This window comes from Sander vitreus, chromosome 9, assembly GCF_031162955.1.
Source record: "Sander vitreus isolate 19-12246 chromosome 9, sanVit1, whole genome shotgun sequence".
NCBI lineage: Eukaryota > Metazoa > Chordata > Actinopteri > Perciformes > Percidae > Sander > Sander vitreus.
The window spans coordinates 18,473,352-18,493,453 of NC_135863.1; the positions used below are offsets into that span (position 1 = coordinate 18,473,352).

General features: G+C 40.7%; 1 protein-coding gene across 2 annotated transcripts; it reads right to left on the minus strand.

Annotated features, from left to right (window-relative positions):
* Positions 1 to 1,902: 1,902 nt before the first annotated feature.
* Positions 1,903 to 19,723, minus strand: LOC144523482 (guanine nucleotide-binding protein subunit alpha-14-like). Of its 2 annotated transcripts, none has more exons than XM_078259054.1 (8): positions 19,451 to 19,723; positions 18,346 to 18,507; positions 14,687 to 14,871; positions 14,169 to 14,323; positions 12,074 to 12,202; positions 9,587 to 9,716; positions 8,621 to 8,774; positions 1,903 to 5,459 (listed from the first exon to the last, which is right to left on the minus strand). In XM_078259054.1, exons 2-8 carry the CDS (start codon positions 18,494 to 18,496, stop codon positions 5,254 to 5,256), a joined length of 1,110 nt encoding a protein of 369 aa, XP_078115180.1. In that variant the 5' UTR covers positions 18,497 to 18,507; positions 19,451 to 19,723; the 3' UTR covers positions 1,903 to 5,253. The 2 variants fall into 2 exon arrangements, with proteins under 2 accessions (XP_078115180.1, XP_078115179.1); XM_078259053.1 differs by having other exon boundaries at positions 18,346 to 18,518.
* Between the last annotated feature and the right edge of the window lie 379 nt (positions 19,724 to 20,102).

The following is a 20,102-nucleotide window of genomic DNA, read 5'->3' on the forward strand; positions in this document are numbered from 1 at the left end:
AGGGTGAATGGGAACAACGGCAGCGGTGGTATCTGAGTGAGATGTGGGTATGTCGTTTGAGATTTACATAAACAAATCCCAAATTATCAGCAAAGGCTACCAGGGCCCGGCTTCCCACCTGTTGTCTAATCCTCTCATCTTCTCCAGCACAGGCAATATGTTTAGGAAACGGGCACACACAGTCCCAGAAGAATCGATCATTTTAAATGTCAGCCATGCAAAATTGGGTCTGCCCCAAAACTGGAGCCCATTCTCTGAGCTTATGCAGAGGATTTAAGTCAGTCATGGTGGCTTTGTCTAGGTGGAAACAAAACTAATGTTTTTATTGCCCTGGATTTTAATGTGATGGACACCAGGCTCTGTGATCAATACTTTTATGATTATTTTGTGTTTAGAGTTTCAGTGTGTGACTCGGTGACAGCTGATAGAAATGTCTGACTACATCCTGTTTTTCAATTTAATATTTCAGAAAAAACTGTTTTCTTTTCATAATCATCTGCATTACTTGTCCTGTATTGACACAGTTTGTTATGTGTGAAGTTTTGCATCTTTACACTGCAGTGATCTGAGTCTTTGCCGATAGCACGGCACGTTCTCGCAATAGTGCTGTGTATGTTTAGACATACACGTGGATAGCTCAAAATGCGTACAGATAACACGCCATTTGGCTTTAGGAAAGTGGCATGTATGTTTACACAAAGTCATGATGCCATGTTACGCATACAGACCCCACCTCTAAAGTAATTTTACTGGTTTCGACAAGTTGCTTCATTGGTAAATACAGAAATTGTCCATGTGTAAGATATCATGACATTGTGTCCTCTGCAGGGTGGGTATTCACATGGATAACTGTATTTCATTTTGACAGTATATTCAGTGTCAGAAAGAAAGAAAGTTGTCTTTTGTTTTGTTGATGCGTTTTCATGGGTAATTGACTGCAGTGATGTAAGCTGAAGGTGGACGGGGCTTCAGCAGTCACAAGGTGAGACTGAGACAGAAGGACTGCCGTGGCCCCGTCACTGTCTGGGAGGTTTACACAAACACACACACACACAGATGTACACACAGCTGCAAACATACTGTTTTGACACACACATTCTTGTACGCACAGACACAACCTTACCACACTCACTCCCACATATACACACTCACTCAAACACACACTTGAGAATGTCAAGTTGTGTGGATGACACTAACAGCCACCAGGGTCACAGGATCACACTCCCATGGTGCAGTGGTGTCACAGCCACTAACAGTCACTGTGTGTATGTTCATTTGTGTGTATCTGTCTATCTGTATAATATTTGTTATGTAAATGTGTCATGTGGCGTGTACTTCACAGTCTACTAGGACTAAATTTTGTTTGGAGAAGCAATTTGTCACTCACTAATAAGGAACTACTTTGCCTCTGTCAACAGAATGGAGGAATAAAACAGCTTAAACAACTATCATCTGGCTGTGTAAAGCCTAAACTGTCCTCAACTGTCAAATCTACATTTTTTTAGACTCTGAACATGGTGAAAGTGTTTCTCCTTAATGTGCCACCTGCGTACAGAGGAATCCTTGCAGTCTGCAACCCCAGGAACACACGCATACTAGTTAATAAATAACCCCATGTGTCAATCCAATGCAAATCCTACAGTTTTATTATGCCTCTGTGCCAATGACAGCCGTGGCCAGCATATATTTAGGAGTCTGGACAGACATGGATGTAAATGGAAACTTGACGCATACAACTGTGAGGCGGTAATTCTAGTTCAAACTGCGACTCGCAGCAAGCGTGTGATTGCAGCCTGTGAGACCATATTTATCTTGGTGACAGAGAAAACACATCACACAGACAGGCAAGGAGACTCGGTCCATATCTACCAGGGAAGACAAACAAAAGCAAGCAGAAGGGTGTGTGTTTAAAAGTTTGTTTTTAATATTAACTAGAAAAACAAATATTAGCCTATTTCCTCCACCCGAGTCTACACAAAATAATACACTGTCATCGTATGAGAGGACGTCTCCCAATGCTGAAAAAGTAGTTCACTAGACAATCACAGTTTGTGCTGCTGGTAAACAGTTTGAAAAAACACAGCAGTTAAAACTCAAAAAGTCAAAAATCAAAAGTAGTCAACTTAAAAAGTAGTCATCAGTAAATGTACAGTCAAATTGTGAAAAATACTTTATATACAGTTAACAAAAGAGCAGCCGAAACCACAGAACAGACACATCGTCAGCTAACGTTCGCCTCCCATAGGTCCTTTAATTTAATGAATTCCAATGTCATTTTCCACTCAACACTCAATGACGCACACTGGGGAGCAGAACTAACACCTCTAATCAATATTATAAAATTCCACTCTCCACACTGGTAAGAATAGAGTTTACACTGCCACCTCATATTAATATCCTTTACCCAGTGGATCGGCTGTTGGATTGTTTTTTTCACCATTATTGATTTGAACTCGCCATGTGAATCGAGCTGTTTTCTCAGACAGGTCTCATTTCCTTCACTTGTGACCTTTTAAAACCTGTCAGCCTCCAACTGTGATTAGATTTGTGCTCAAATGTATGGTATTTATTTTAATGTAGTGTATTAATTGCGGTAAACGGTATAGAATCTGCTGCTGGCTTTATTGCTGTGTGTTAAAACTGAATGTTGAAAAGCACATTTTAGAGACTATGACCAATTGCATCTTAAAATATTGATATTTTTTGGGCATTTTGGGCCCATTAAAAAACAATCTCAATAAACATTGACATCTTTTAATTTGATATGCCGAACTTGTTAGCAAACAGTCGCCTATTCACAAATCAAACAGTTACGGAGCAACATTAGCATTCTTTCACTTTCCTTTTAGCTCTGTTTTTGTTCTCCACTAACCCCTGAGGGAAATATCTGGCTCTTTAGCTGCTAAATGCTCCACTATGTTCACCAGCTTGTCGCTAACTCTGTCTTTTTGCTGTTTTATGCTGGGCAGGTGGCAGACAGTAACCTGACTCCGCCAGATGGATTGCTTCGCATTTGCTCGGCATATCCATCTGGGAACTTTCCGTTGGAGAACTTTTGGGAAGGGGCGAAAATACTGGTTAGCTGATTGGATAAACCATCTGTCTATCACCACCTATGTTGGTGATAGACGGGCCAAATCAACCAATCAGATCAACAATATATCAAACTCTTGCCGAAACCAGTCGGGAGAAGAGCAAAAACATCTTTTCCTCCGAGAAAAGCCTCCAGTGCCGTTTTTTTGCTCTTCTTTCAATGAAGGAATACTTTCTAATTCGGATAAAACTTGCACGATAGCTACGCTCATCTCATCTGTGGAAGCCGCCATGTTGTTTAGACTGAACAGTTGCTTCTCATTGCATCACACCTAAACCCGCCTCAAAACCAACGCTGATTGGTCGGTTGTTTGGCGAACGGCTCCAAATTTTCTCTGTCTCAAGGTGCCAGACTGATCTGCGTTTGGAAAACTGGAGCTCGCGAGATCAGGACGGTCTCACGAGACTAGGCATACAGGGGATTCATTAGAACTTTTGTGCTCAAAACAGCTGCCTATTGCATCTGGAAAAAATGCTAGAGAGTGAACGAAAACATTCAATTTGCAGGCTGAAAGCGCTAACGCTCCGTAGAGCCAACAGGAACTGCAGAGTTAGCTGATATTCCTTCATGGGTTCGTCACTACAAGTGACTCCATCTCATACAAGTAGTCAAGTGATCCACTGTAAATAAAAATATTGATTACAGCTTTTAAAGTAGTTTTTTTCTCCAACGTTTTAAAACCATCCAAATCTCTTTCTTCATGAAACATCTTGGAGACTGTTAACGGATCTGATGATCAGGACTTTGCACTTTACTGTGCATCCATCAATGTTTTCTTAGAACCTGTGGTAAAATGTAAAACACAAGTGGAGTGGGTCGGGATTCAGTATCTTCATTAGATAGAGGGGAAAATAAATAGTTTTTAAAATGGAAGAAATTGTGCTTTCTATCATCTAACATTTATCTGCAAAACGCTTGAATAACTGGAGGTGAATGTAAGGATGTCGTCACATACTGCTGTTATAGCAACGTGAGAAGGACTCAAAACAGGGTGGTTACACAATCTTTTTGCACACAATAATTGACGGAGACAGATAGGAATATTGCCAGTGTGAGATACCTGTAATCAATAGGGATGTTGGCTCTCTGACAGGAGTACAGTGTTTGTGAAACAAGCAAAGACTCTGTGGTGATGTTAATCACAGAAAAGAAAATCCCCAGATTCAGGATGTCTGATAATAAAAGATTGTAAATCATGTATTGCCATTATCTTAATAATAGAAACTGTGTGTAAACGGTGTGTTTACAGTTGGTGTTTGAACCTGAATGTACCTGCTGGATTCAAATAAAGTGTTTAAGATGTGAGTGACAGGGTGGTGTACCCTAACCTGACGCGCTAGATGGTTTGTTACACAGAACCATCGGAGAAGCCGTCATTGGAAAATGTTTGGAAAAGGGCAGGCACTTTCAAAAAAATACTTGGCAGACTCTTGCCGAAGCCAGTCGGGACAAGGGGAAAAGACCTTTTCCATCGAGAAAAGCCTTCAGTGCCATTCTTTGCTCATCCTTCAATGAAAAAATACTCTCCAGTCGGCCTATCTGTGACATCACACACACCTAAATAACGGCCGTAGCTGCCAGTAGCTCCTCACAGGACACTGATTGGTCCAAACCGCTGGTGGTTCGGACACAAACGCATTACGTGAAGCCTGAGAGATGGACTGGATTTTTGCGTGACGTTGTGAGAATTCAGCTGCCGTGCACTGGTAAAAGTCATTACTCCGTTAATGGCAGCACAACACTTCATAGCATCAGTTCAGTTATGGTTTAATTTAGTCACTGCATCACCCAGACACTCAAAATTGAGGGGAGGGGTGTGGGGGGTATCAGAAGTCATTTAAGTCTTGTTGTGTCTCCCAATCTCTCTAAAGGTCTTCATGCTTTCTACTTGAGAGAAAGAAGAGGAAGAGAGTGGGGTGGTGAAGGTGAGATAGGAGTACAAACTTGTCCCTTTGTTCTCCACTTTGCTTCTTCATTAAGACCTGATGAGGGAGAAGAGGAGGAGGGGTGGACAGAAGCATGGAGGATGGTCTGATTGTTGTTTAAGAAAGAACGTAGAAAAAGAAGTAACATTTTGGCCTTCATCAGTAGAAGTAAATAGTGCCAAGAGAGTCTAGAACCACTGTTTTCCTCCTGTTTTTTTACCACTGTGTAAATGTTCAGATGACTCCGTAGTCCCTGAGAGACTTGAGCAGCACCGTGTCCTTGACGTCGCTGAAGACCCTGCGTATGTTGCTGGTGTCTGTGGCGCAGGTGAAGTGCGGGTATAGAGTCTTCCACTCGTTCCTGTTGTCGCGGTTGGTGGCCTGCTGCTCGTACAACTTGCGGATGTAGTTCTTGGCGTCCTCGGGGTCACGCCTGTTACCTGGTAACAGAGGTGAGAAGCGGATGAGAGATGGACGAGGGACAACAAAGAGGTAAAAGATGAATTATCGTTGGGACCAGAGCTTGTCATTTTCCAAGAAAAAATACCAAATGATCTCTAGTTCAATTTTTCTCTCTCTCTTATGATGATAAATCAAAAACTTTGATTCTTTTTGGGCTGTTGATAGTCAAAACAAACTGTTTGAAGATGTCAACTTGTGCTTTAGGAGATTGTAAGTGGCAATTTTCTGACTAGTTTGTTGCAGCCTAAACATATTGATTAAGCCTATTAAAAGCACTGATAAAGAGAATGAAGATATAGAAAGGAAGGAACATTTTATTTTTTATTTAACTAGGCATATAGACTAGAATGGATTAGGTTGGATTGCCTACTGTATTTGTAATGCTTTCTGAAGAATGAAAGCACAATTTTATAAAACAAAAATAAATTACAACATTACACATTACGGCACAAATCTTTTTATTTAATTTGCAGCTCCTACTACGTGAGCCCTGTCTCTGTGTGTAACGTAGAGTTTTTCCTGCATGCCTCTACAATGTGTAACGTTAGACAGCCAATCAGCAGCATTATTAGATCTTGGAAGAAGCATGCTGCATGCTGATTGGCTCACTGACGCTGATGAGATTTACTCCTTAGGTATTGAAATTTACAGGCAATTTGGTCGGTGATAACCAAGTTCCTCTTCACTCTGTAAGTTCTCAACAATCTTGTCACCTGAGAAAAAGTTCTATTTTATAATTTCCCAGCTGGCGTAATTTTGTCTGATAAACAACAGTTGCAACTCACAAGTGCAAATTGATTGGAAATATGATTACAGGCAGTTTTCATCACCACAGGAATGGAAATCAATTCTTGGGGCTGATAGTCATTTTATTGAGTATTCTTTCAGAAAATATAACCTAGTCATTACTTGATAACTACCTCTCTCATGTCAACAGGATGTTGTGATGTTGTAAGAGCAAATGCTGACACTATAGCTATTACTACACTATACACTATAGCTATAGCTATAGCTACTAACTACTGACAAATAGCGTGCATGATAAAAACCTGGAGCATCACAACACCATTACACAAAGGCAACGCAAGCCAGAGCATTGGGGGGAGGGGTCCTGTTTGTAGGGCTGCAACTAATAATCATTTTACAATATTGTTTATATCCTTTCATTATTGTTTAAACTATGCAATACAGTGCAAATCAAAAGTTTACAGTGACGTCCTCTAAGTGGCTGTTGTGTTTAACCAGCAGTACACAACTCAAAGATATTTAATGTACCAAACTAGAGTTGCAACCATTAATTGATTAGTCAATCAATAAAACTGGCAACTTCTTTGATAACTGATAATTTAATAATTTGTCTTTTTTATTACAGCTTCTCAAATTTCAGGATTTGATGCCTTTCTTGGTCATATTTGATTAAACCAGACATTTTGGGGGTTTTGACTGGTGGTCGAATAAAACAAGCTATGGAAATAGATTTCCCTGGGCTGTGGGAAATTATAAAGACATTTTACACTATTTTCTGACATTTTATTGACAAAATATATATAATAATAATAATATTTGTTAGTTGCAGCCCTACATTAAACAAAAAAAATATATACTTTTTAAGAACTGGAAGCAGTGACTGTCTGGAATTTTTTGATAAATGATTCAATTAGTTTTGCATCAACAGACTAATAATTTCATTGACTAATCATTTCAGTGCAAGTCCAAGTCACCAAGTTTCTCACTGTGTTATGGTATGGTATTGGACTGCAGGGCTACTAAACAAAAGTAGCCTTCACATGTAGTTACAGCAGCAGCAAGAAGGGCCACAAAGGAACACAGCAGCATTAGAAGTAAATAACAGTAAATAGCAGCCAGAGGTGGGAACTGCTCAGAGTTGTTATTAAGGTTAAATTGACATTAAGGAGCTTGACCCTGTATGAGTTATTGTTTTACCCGGCCAACTCTGATGGTAAAACATCACACACACACACACACACACACACACACACACACACACACACACACACACACACACACTCATGCACACACATGCACACACATGCACACACACGCACAAACACACAAATAATCACCGGCAGCCACTAATTACCACCCTGCACACACACACCTTTCACACATGTACACCCAGGGTTTTGTGGGGGTGCAGGGCTTACGGGAAGCACAGTATCTCTCTGTGGTTGCCATGGGTAACAGAGGGAGGTCGGGGGGAGGTGGGGACTGTTAGGGCAACGCTGTACAGCCTTTCACACCAGCAGAGCTACAGGCTGCAGCCACATCATTAAGCACACCATGTACCTGGAAGTGACTAATTTGCAACTGTGTGTGTGTGTGTGTGTGTGTGTGTGTGTGTGTGTGTGTGTGTGTGTGTGTGTGTGTGTGTGTGTGTGTGTGTGTGTGTGTGTGTGTGTGTGTGTGTGTGTGTGAGAGAGAGAGACGCTAGCTAAAAAAAGATATAATGATTGCTGGCTTTGCTGACACCAGGGCAACAGTGATGGAGGGTTCAGAGTCAGGGACGCACTGTGCCCGAAGTCACTGCAAATTTTTCTTTTAATTTAATTTATTTTAATACATTATTTTCAGCGGGTGCAACAGGATGTGATGAGATAGCTGTGTGCCCGAGGCAAATTGGTCAGAGGAGCAAAACAACATCTCTACCATCTTTGGTCTCGGACATGATTCTGTCCACACTGTGATGAGAATACACACCTGCAGACTTGCTGCAATTGTGGTTGTTGATGGTGAAATATGTGCTGCTGATTCGGCTCTGTCCCCAGGCTTTCCCTCGAATACTTTTGTAATTTGTAGTTTCAACCCCAACTCTGAGCTTCACCAAAGCCTTGGCCAAAGCCACTAAACACGTACAAAGTACAGCTGAGGCTGATGGGAATGTCATTAGTTTTGCAGGTATTTGGTCATAGGACAAAGACAATTTGCCTGCTTTTGGTGCTAGGAGAAAATATAAATGATCACCAAAGTTATTACAACTCATCATGAGGGGGGCATGAATATCTGTACCAAATTTCATGGCAATCCATCCAACAGTTCCAATAGTTACGATATTTCAGTCTAAAAAGTGGTGGTTATTAGTATGTAATATAACCTCACTATAAGTGAGCTTATAGCTTACCTGTGAAGCTGGGGAAGTATTTCTGCAGGTCAGAGGTCAGGACTTTGTCAGCCAGGATGTCAGTCTTGTTGAGGAAGAGGATGATGGAGGTGTTTGAGAACCAAGGAGAATGGATGGTGGTGTAGAACAGAGCCAGACTCTCATGCATACGGTTCTGAAGACAGAGACAGAATCAGATATCATACTGGAGGCTGCAGCACTCTGTCCTTTGGTTTGCTGTAGATAAATAAATTACACCAGTCTCCCAGTTTTTGAGAGATGATTTTGACTTGAAGAGAGAAAAACACGATTTCTCAGGAATAGCAAGACATGTGGCTGTGGATGTGGATGTCTGGGGACGAAGCAGTCCTTTAAAGAGAGGGGGAGGGGGGGTTAATGGGGGGTCTGAGCACACGGGCCACTGTAGAGGTTAATGAATGTGTTGGCAGACTAAAAAGTGGCTAGGTGAGATAAACGGCTTAGTGACAGGATGGGAGGGAAGGACAGACGGAAGGCAACAGAGGGCTGGACAGGCTGAGAAGAGGCTGAGACGAGAGACAGGGGGGTTGGGGGGGGGGGGATTTCTTGTGCAAGAGTGAAGCCTGCTGGTAGACGTATGAAATTACTGCAGTGAGAATACGTTCGGATGAGAGACACAAGAGAAAATGGACGGATGAATCCCACAGTTTCAGTTACTGGTTAATTTAAAGAAGGCTGTTCATATGTTAATGCAGCAGTAACAATAATGCAATAATATACTGCTGCACCTAACGATTATTTTAATAATCGATTATTGCTTAGTCTATACATTATCATAAAATAGTGAAAATATCCTGACAATACTGCACTATAGAGTGTTTTCTTGTATTACTACTTTTTAAGTAAAGGGTATTTGTTCTGACATATGAGGGTGTTTCTATTATTTTCTCCACATTCTGCAGTGCTAGACCGTGTGAGGGACATAGACAAATTTCTCAGTGCTCTTACAATGGTCTCTCTCTCCTCCAGGACCTGGTCGTACTCGCTAAGGGAGGCCAAGAAGATGAGGGAGGTGACGTTTTCAAAACAGTGAATCCACTTCCGACGCTCCGACTTCTGACCGCCCACGTCCACAATCCTGCCAGGGACCGGAGCAGAGGGAGGAAGGAAAGGTTTAATAGGGCACGAAAAAAAGCAGCTTGAATCAAAACTAGCAACCAATCGGTGCTAATGCTGCTCAAATTACATGTCATTTAGCTGACGCTTTTATCCAAAGCGACTTACGACTTATGTCAGAGGCCGCACACCTCTGGAGCAACTATGGGTTAAGTTTCTTGCTGAGGGACACATTGGTTGATGTATCGCAGTGGGAATTGGACCCAGATCTCCCACACCAAAGGAATGTGTCACATCCACTGCGCCATCACCACCCATACATAAGATATGTATACAGAGCAATCACTAAGTATTTAGACTGACACGTTCGGTTGTTTTGGTTCTGTACTCGCATATGAAATTGCTGTGTTTTCTACACCGTTTACCCGATATGAAGGAAAACACACTCAAAATAAAACTGGAAGTCAGAGCTTTAACCTCCCACGTTGCTAAATGTCTCGACAAAACCCTGAGATATTCTGGTGAACAGATAATAAACAATTAGAATGGTTGTTTAATTTTGAAGTGTGAAAGTTAGCTCACTTTGTCTCAAAAGCCGGGGGAAAGAAGTCAAGATGGACTATTTAAAGGGGCTGTGGTCGACATTCAGAACACACATATATATATATATATATATATATATATATATATATATATATACATATACATATATATATATATATATATATATATATATATAATACATAACACATATAATATGTAGCAGCAGACAAATATTTGTTATGAAAAGTTATAGCGGAGTAATGGCGTCCTGAGCAGAGAATGAAGTCACACTCCCTCTGTGTTAGGGCTGAGCGATATGGAGAAAATCAAATATCACAATATTTTGACCAAATACCTCGATATCGATACCGCAACGATATTGTAGTGTTGACTATTGGTGCTTTCACAAAATATTTACACAATGAGATTTTTCTTTTTAATTTTTTATGTGGAAATAATGACTAAGTGGGGTAAAGGCAAATAAAAGAACAGCTAGAACAGTCTGGTAAGTTCATCAAATGACATCACTTGTCACGTCACTGTAATGCAGCCTTTAACACCAGGAGAAGAAAACCCTTATGCCATATTACGATATTATGATATCCAAAATCTAAGACGATATCTAGTCTCATATCACGATATCGATATAATATCGATATATTGCCCAGCTCTACTCTGTGTATGTTGTAATTTAAACTTCTCTGTTCTATGTTTTGATAGCCGGTCCGGCCGCACGTGCATGTGACCGTGAAAAAATGTGGGTATTTCATTTATTGGGGAATGGTCTGTGAGAGCCGTGTGGAGGCAATCCCAGCCCACTGTGTTTTCGGTTAAGGTTAGGGCTGTGCAAATAATTGAAATTTAATCGTGATTATGATTTCGGCTCCCAATAATCGAGAAAAACTATTATTTAGCTCATTATGTTTTGCAAGTAAACTCTTATTTTCACGTGTTCTGAATGAAAAAATTAAGTTTCAATAGGAAAAGTATTAAGGCAAGTTCACAGTTGTATGTGTTTTTTTACTTTTGATTTATTTAACTTTTTCCACTGTTTTTTAAGTTCAATAATTGCAACATCTTTCCAGAAGTCAACAAGTAATCGTGTTAAATTATCGTGATTTCAATATTGACCGAAATAATCGTGATTATATTTTTTCCCATAATTGAGAAGCCCTACTTCAAGTACAGACGTTCCATTAGTATTTACTCTGATTTCTCCGGTATTATATAGTGTATGTTTCTGTCAGTGATTTATTCATCCTGTTGAGGGGTTAGGGTTAGGGTTAGGGGTTATGAAGGTCTAAAAATGTCATTGTGACAATTATTCAAACTAGTTTCCTTTACTTTTGGACTTTTTTTGTATTGAAAATGAACGCTCAATCTGGCTTTGATGAATTTGTGATGTCTTGTACTGTAAGTGTCTGTGCAGGCTGGGCATAGCCGCATCCAATGTACTGGAGTACAGAGCCAAGACAAACCTTTGAGCTACACCTTAATGATTTAAGAGCAGCTGTCATTTAATTTGGGAACACAACGTTCCTCTAAAAGTGAACTTTGAGCTTTGTCTGCTTAGCTGTAGTCAGATCCCCCTCTGGTTTCAGAAAGAAACAATACTAACAAGTTATAAATAAACCCAGAGAGCGACATCTCACTTCCCGGCAGGGGCTTTGTACAGACTCGACAGAAATGTGATCCTGTTGCGGGCAAACAGGCGTGAGCAGACAAAGCCCCTGCATGAGTCAATAGTGTTGTTTTTTTTTTTTTTCACCACGCAGTGAATAGTGTCGGTTTTAGGTTCGTCCCTCTTGACAGGTTGGTAATCTGAAGACTGGCCACCTTAGCGTGATGGTCTTGATGATGAAGGAGTAGTCATGGATGCCCGTGGTGGGGAATCGAACTCGCAGCACGTCCTGTTCTGTGGGGATGTAGTCTGGGGCGGCGATGCGGTCCAGGTTACTCATGTAGCTGAAGGAGAGAAGAAGGAAAGAGAAAGTTTTTACAGCGGTGCTAAAGAGTCTGTGTTTGACACAACGGGAGAACTCCAGTAAAACATTTTGTCTCTGTTTACACGACATCCATCGACCATGTAAAAAAAACTGAAGTGACACGAAATATATGATTAAAAAAAAAAAAAGAAGGGAGTGGAGCGAGTCCATATCACCCTGTTGACAGACGACGGCTTTATGGCTCGTGTTGATACAAGCTGTTATTAGCTTCTGACTGCGTTTTCTCATGCACACACGGTGATGACTGAGGTGCTGGGTAAACACTGGACAGAGCAGCAACAGAAAAGAGAAAACAGGCTGACTCTTTGTTCTGGGATACATCAGATACTTTGAGCGTGAGGCTCATGCCCACTGTATGTTAAGTCGTTTCATGTTGATTTAAAGACACATTACAGAGGAGGTGGTTCTGTGCTGTGACTTTTTCAGATTTTCCTTATCAGTTTAAAAGATAATTCATGCAGCCAGTCTAGCAAGACAGTTGGCTGTTGCTTCCTCAAATACTCTTTGATCAAATGGTGGTTTCAACGTGGCTGAAAAATGGCTGGATACAGTCCAGTAAGCAAAGAACTAGCTCCCTCCAGTGGTTTCAGTATAAAATACAAAGGCCAAAACGTATTCTGAGTGCTACGATAACAGACAAGGATCATGTGGGGCTGGAAAAAATGACAACAAAACATGTAAACACAAAATGAGGCAATGTCAACAACAAAAAGTATCCCTTCTTTTAAAAAAAAAAAACCCTTCTGTTGTCCCTATCTCAATGTTTTAGTCGCTTTTTAAAAAAAGTTTATTTGCTGTTTTGGTGGGGGTTTTTCCGACGTTTTGGTCACTTTTTGCAACATTTTTATCGCTTTTTCTGACGTTTTTTGAGGCTTTTTCCCATCTTTTTTCATTGCTTTTCCCAATGTTTTTTTTACATTTTCGGCACTTATTTCGACGTCCCATACTTTCCGATATAATTATTATTATTTTTTTTAAACAGGGTCAAATTTGACCCGAAGACAACATAAGGGTTAAAAAAAATGACAACAAATAAGTACATACAGCTTCTATGGCCCTCTCCTTACTTTTTCATTTAAAAGACAACATTTTTTTGGGTGTGTGTCTACTTGTGAGTTTTGGTACAAAGGTCAGATGTGGCATAAACAAACAATACAAACAGTATGTCGCCACACGTTCTCTTGTCATACATTAGATGGTACCGATACTGTGATGTTACCGCTGCAGTTGTGTCCTTACTTTACTACAGATAACGTATTTAACTTCCGGACCTGTTTAGCCTTTTTCTTACGTTCTGATTATTTGGTTTATGCCTCTTTGACATTAGAATTATGGCACATCTTGCTGCTTATGTTCAAAGCACTTATTGCTAGTGCTATCTAGCCATGCAGATGAAGACAAATGAACAATTCAGTCATTCAGTCTTTTATATATATATATATATATATATATATATATATTTTGCTGGTTCTGAAAAGTAAGAATTTGCTACTTTTATTTGTCCTATATCATTGTAACCATGTGTTTGAACTTTTGGTCAGATAAAACAACCAATTTGAAGACGTCACCTTGGAATATTTCATAGATTGAGCAATTAATCGCTAATGAAAATGAACGTTAGATGCAGCCCTAGTCATAATAATATATGCTTTGAAACCACTAAGACTCTTTGCACTTAGAAAGTGTTTTAATCTCAGATGTCTCTAACTTTGTCTCTAAAGTGTGCAGTAAATACATATACAGGACAGATTACTTTTGTCATTTATTCCTATTTTTCTATCATGGATTCCTGTGTTGTGATGTCATCTTTGGTTACTTGCTGTGACAGTGTTTGATCATGATTGCCCTCTGATTGCCAGCCCTAACTCAGGGTGTGGTACTACAGTGTAGAGAGCTCTGACTTTAACTGCGACACAGCTACTCACTACTCAGTGGAGTCCAGGAGCTGGTACTCGCAGCGACGGCTGTAACAGACCCGGATGCCCGAATCTGCCCAGAGGCGGCGGATTGCGTCAACGTAGCCGCGCTCCAGTTGGCGGATCTGCACTGTGTTTATGTCCTGCAGCCACTTGGCGTAGATCTGAAAGACAGCGAAAGACTCGGCATATTAGATTTTGTGCCGTACCGTGTTTGTGACGTTTTACAAAACCCTGTATCTGACTGTTGCAGGTTTTCTTTATGTTTATGGGAGTACATTTCTTTTCTTCTCTTCTTTTTTATAGACTACAACATGCTCAGTGTGTGTGTTTCTGTGCAGCCAGTGTTTAATGCCTCTTGTTTAATGTGGGCACAATCGCACGACTCTGGTGAGTGCACTTGCCCTGATGCCCGCACACGTGTGTTGACGTCTATGTTTGTTTGTTTGTAAGTGTGTTTGTAAGTGCGTGCGTGTGCGTGCGTGCGTGTGCGTGCGTGCGTGTTTAGGTCTATGTTATGTGTCTACCTCGTTCTCAGGGTTGAAGTAGGGGATATTGAGTGCGGCCATGGCTCCTATCATGGCCTTCATGGCTGTGAGGATGTTCTGGAAGATGCATTTGGCAAAGGTCCTCCTCTCCTCCTCTGAGAAGCCTCGTCCGTGGATGATCCTCATCTGTCGGATGAAGGTGGTTTTTCCGCTCTCCCCAGTACCTGAGGAAATAATAATGACAAAATGTATTATATACAGTACGACTCTGTCAACAGGGCAGCTCAGAGCCTAGCACCGTCGCCTCACTGTTTGTTGGTGTGGGCCTCTGTTTATTCATGTTCTACTTTATGGGTTTCCTCCATGTTTTCCAGCTTCCTCCCACTGCTCAAAGACTTGCAGGTCAGGTGACCTGTAGGTGTGAATATGTTTGTAATTGGTTTACAAAATGGATAGATGAATGTGATTTAAAAATGGCCACTAAAACGTGCCATACATTTCTCCACAGTGGGATCTATCTGAAATGTGAAAATGTCAGAAGAGCTCTAAATATTTTTACTTCATTTTAGGTTCCAGTTTTTATGGGGTTAATGGTCTGAAATACTAACTAGATTTTGCTCATAGTGATACACCCACAGAAAATGATCCCATCAGGTGGTTGGTTAGCTCAGTGGGTAGAGCAGGCGCACATATGCAGAGGTTAAATCCTCGACGCAGAAGGTCCAGGGTTGGAATCCGACCTGTGACGGTTTTCCTGCATGTCTTCCCCCCTCTCTCTCTCTCCCCTTCATATCTCAGCTTTCCTATCTTATAAAGGCAGAAATGCCCCAAAAAAAAATTATTTATCCCATCAGCTCTACGTAGGGATTTAGCGTCGTTCAGCTCATTGTTTTGTTTTTTTTCAATGTTTTGGTTTGGTTCATTCATAAAAGCTCACACTGTATGCTACCTGCTCAGCATAAAACAGTTAAAGTGAACGACACGCTAGTGAACACAGTGGAGCATTTAGCAGCTGAAGAGCCAGATATTTCCCTCAGGAGTTGGTAGAGACAAAAACAGAGCTAAAAATAGAGTGAATTTACCCTGTCGCCTGAAACACAACTCCAAATAAATGTTATTGTTGCTCTGTGTCTGCTGGATGTGTAAAGGAGCAACTGTATTTTAACTTTATAAGGACAATGTTGTGTTTAAGTGTTGTGTCCCGCTGCACCAAGTGGCCAAAATATATATTAAAAAATGCAGCTTTGAAGTAGCCAGAAGAAAGATTCAACCTTAAATTGTTGTATGAATACAAAATATGAAATAGCTTGATAGACATTTTGAGATGTCATAACAGGAAACGCACAAGTGTTAATTCATTAATAACAATAACAAGCCGTCGTCGTTTCCAGTGTGTTTCCTGCTATGAAGAGTCAAAATGGATGCTGGAAAAACAGGGTTTTTTATTTAAGTGAATAGATGTGTGGGCTGCTATTAAATGATTCATTAAAACTCTTTAGGAAAGAACAGTAGCTGTAAAATACAAGTTGTCAGAAGCAGAATTTCAACAAGACTATACGGTGAGTGACTACAGCGTCGTTTCTCAGCTACTTCTGCAGTGAAGGGATGAAAAGATAACAGCCCTTAAAACGGGTAAACAACAATAAGGACAAGGTGACTGACTGACACTGTTGAACCGGACGTTACTCTAATAAATGCACAGTTTCTCTTCGCTGTTCATTTTCAGCCTCAGAGATTTAAAATCAAATAGTGCCTGAGATTATAAAAGAAATATTGAATTATTTTCATTTATATGTATATTGTGTTGATACTTTACAGCTTCCTTTTTATTTCATCTATATTTCTGTATTTCATAACAAGTTGTCTGTCTGTATAGTGCTCCACACACATGTATGGGGAGGTTGACAGGCTGCAGAGCAACAACACCTCCAGTCGTGATTTAGTTGCTGTTTAGAGTTCTGCCTGGTGCTCTTTAAAAATGTGTATCATTAAATCAGCCATTTCTGCAAGAGGAAACTAAAACTCCTAATATTGCACCAAACACTTGTAATTTTTCAACACTGAATAGCATATAATCCTCCCACCAATCAGATTCAGAGTCTGTTTCCGTACACAAACATTCATTTTCATGTCATTCTACGCCGTGACAAAGGAAATAAGACACAGAAAGAAAATTCAATATTATTGTTTACTGTCTCTCCATATCATTGCAGGGTTTCCCCCAGGGAATTTACCAGAGGTGGTAAGGCAAGTGTACATAAGGCAAAGACAATAGGCTTGTTCAAGATAAGCCAGGTCTGCGCAGACTCAATCACCGGCGATCGCCGCCCAATGCATGCCGGTTAGATTTGTGTCTGACTTGATCCCGACTTGCTCTGACGTCATGCACACGTGGGCAACGATAACCTCACGAGATCAAGGCGGCAGCAGTTCTGAGACCAGGGCTGCGCAGTTGCTTTTCACCGACTGCAAGACCCAGGCGGACCCAGGGCATGTTGGGAACCGCCTGGCTGTCAGCTGATCTAACAGATGATTGGTTCAGAATCGACTCAACATGGTGACGTTTTATAGAAACTTCTTATAGATTTTGAATTGGAGGGATTTTAACTGCTATTTGTCTGATTTAAAGGCTTCTTCTGTACAGAACACATGTAGTTCCGTTTAGAAGTCAGGGAGACTAAATCCATTCAGATTACAGATCATCTACAGTCTGTTGTTTATTAACATCAGCTCCAGATTGCAGGTAGAGCATTTATTTTTAAGATTATTTTTTGGGGCATTTTAGGCCTTTAAATCCCCAGGACAGATGAAGACATGAAAGGGGAATGACATGCAGCAAAGGGCCGCAGGTCGGAGTTGAACCCGCAGCCCCTGCATCAAGGGGTAAACCCTCTATACGTACATGTGCGCCTGCTCTACCAATTGAGCTAATCCTGCCACACTCAGGTAATGCATTTTGACAGCTACTCTGTCTTTATAAACCAGCTGAAGACTGTGTACAAGCTGATAAATGGGTCTTATAACATTTTATTTAAATCGGAATCGGACCTAACAGGATCTGAGTGTTTCTGTGATTTCCTGTTCAGCCTGAAGGCTGCTGGGAACGGCTGAAAACTGTCCGACTTCACAGCTGATTTTTGTCACCGCCCCCGGCTGCTGCCGCCTGCTCTCGTCCACTTTACAGGGTGGCGCAGTTCATCTCGAACAAGCCTAATCAGTTAGCAAACTAGTTGCTGATAAATTTTCTTGATTAATCAACTAATAATTCAGCCTTATGCCCCCTTTAATGCACCCATTAATTATCTGTACCTGTCAGCTGGGTATATCTGACAGCTGAAAGCATCAAAGCACCGCTGCTGCCAATTAGGTCATTAAAAAGTCATCCAACCAGCTATAATGTAGGTTTTACCACTCAAATACCAATCTGGACCATTCTTTACATACTTGCAGGGTGACACATGTATGCTTTACATAGTTTTCTTACTTGGCTGCTGCGAACTACCAAACAAACAGGCCAAGCAGTTATAATTTGCATAAAGGGCGTTCCTTTACAGTGTCCTCTTTTGATTTTATTTTTATTTTTTTAATAAATATATATTGCCATCACTGATTTTGTTGTTGTGGTTACTCTCATAGGCCTCATACTGCCATCATTAATGTAAAAGATGAACAAAGGTGCTCTGTGTGCAGTCACTGACCCAGCAGGAGAATTTTAATTTCCCTTCTCTGCTTCTTCTTCTGCTGCTTGAGGATCCTCTCGATCTCTCTGTCCACAGCGATGGTCGTCTTCTCCTCCTCGGACAGAAAGCACACACACACGCGGTGGCACCACTGCCAGCAGCCCGCCATGGCCAAAACCACTGAAATGAAACTGTTAATGAATAATCAGCTGTATGTAATGAGCCGATAAGGACTGACAATAAAATCGTTGTCAAGTTGCCCTGTGTCCGTTTGATGTCCCTTAAGTCAAATCTGACCCATTTTCAAAAGTTTCTACAATCAGAAATTTGTTTTGTTTTTCATATGAAATTATCAAAAAAAAGTAACATGGATGGTTTCCTACAATACTCTCCGCAAGTACAATTACTGATCATTACTTTCTTTTATTTTGAGTGTTTTATTTAATTTTATAGCATTTGAAAAAAAATGTAAATGGTTTAAACAGTATCCTGACTAAACTTTGACATACTGTACACCAGTCTCTGATTATCCATCAACATACATTCCTCTAATATTAGTCAAAATTATTCCTAATTTCAGCTTTTTTAACTGAAAAATGAGGTATAACTTCATATACACAAGGTTTATTGACCATGAATAAAAAAAAAAAATTAGAAACTATAGTGGTTAGAAGTTGGTGTTAGTGGTAGTGGAAGTGTAAAAATGTGTCCAACGTTGAAATAATCGACAAAAACGTGACAAAAAAAAGGGACAAAAATGTCAGAAAAAGTGTCAAAAAAGTGTTTTTGACCCAAGAGGACATGGTCGGTGGGAAGACCACACAAAGGTTAATTAATTGTTACTTTGTAGGTAACATTAGACCTGTTAGGATTTATTCTAGCACACCCCCCGGAAGTTTTCCTACTACACTGTAGCTGTATTCATATAGCCAAACAGGTCAGATGTTAACTTTAAATGGTGTTTCACACTTTTACAGTGTAGCAGGAGCTCTGCCAGATCAAGCTTTCTTTGAAATATTCACCTGGTTGAGTCATTTTCAAATCAACTTCGGCTGCTGTGACAATTCAAGTTTATTCAAGAGGAGTTTGGAAGTTACAAATAGAAAACAATGAAGCGCCTTACCTCCCAGTCAGTCCGTCACACTCCCTGAAAACGAGCAGGTAACGTTACACACTCCGAATGCTTCTCGCGGTCCATTTCCCACCGTGTCCCGGGTCCACTTCCACCTGCAGTTAACAGCTACTGTCGCTGAAGCGCACGAGCGGCGGCACTACCCTGCTGACACGGAAACTGACATGAAACTTCGGTTTTTCAGCCCACGCCAAACAACCTGCCGCTCGGTGAAGTCCGCCGTCCGCGCCTACAGAGGAATGTGCAGCTTTTGTGGTCCGCTGGAAACTCTGTAACAGGAATGCGCTCTGGCGACTCTGCGACAAGAGAGCGGCAAACAACCGCAGCAGCGCCGGAAGTTAGACGATTGTGCCTATAAAATAAGAGCATGTTGCTATTTTACATAGATAATTGTGCATGAAAGAAACATTTAGATGATGACATGGACTAAATTGCTGGGTTTTGCTAATTATGAAAACAATGGAATATATTTGAAAGCATCACATAGGCCTACAAGTAGTGGTTTAATATAGCTCATTTACACGAGTCTACTTAAATACAATTTTATGACACACAGTAGCTATGAGTTGCCATTTTATGCTACTTTATACTTTTACGTCAAATAAAAAAAGGGAAATAATGTACTTTTTACTCCAGTACAGCT

Excerpts from the sequence above, each read along its gene's own strand:
- LOC144523482 (XM_078259054.1), bottom strand. The coding sequence starts at position 18,496 with ATGGCGGGCTGCTGGCAGTGGTGCCACCGCGTGTGTGTGTGCTTTCTG. Across the intron at positions 14,324-14,686 it reads ACTTCAACCCTGAGAACGAG|ATCTACGCCAAGTGGCTGCA; the intron begins GTAGACACATAA and ends GCTGTCTTTCAG. Across the intron at positions 5,460-8,620 it reads ATACTTCCCCAGCTTCACAG|GTAACAGGCGTGACCCCGAG; the intron begins GTAAGCTATAAG and ends CTCTGTTACCAG.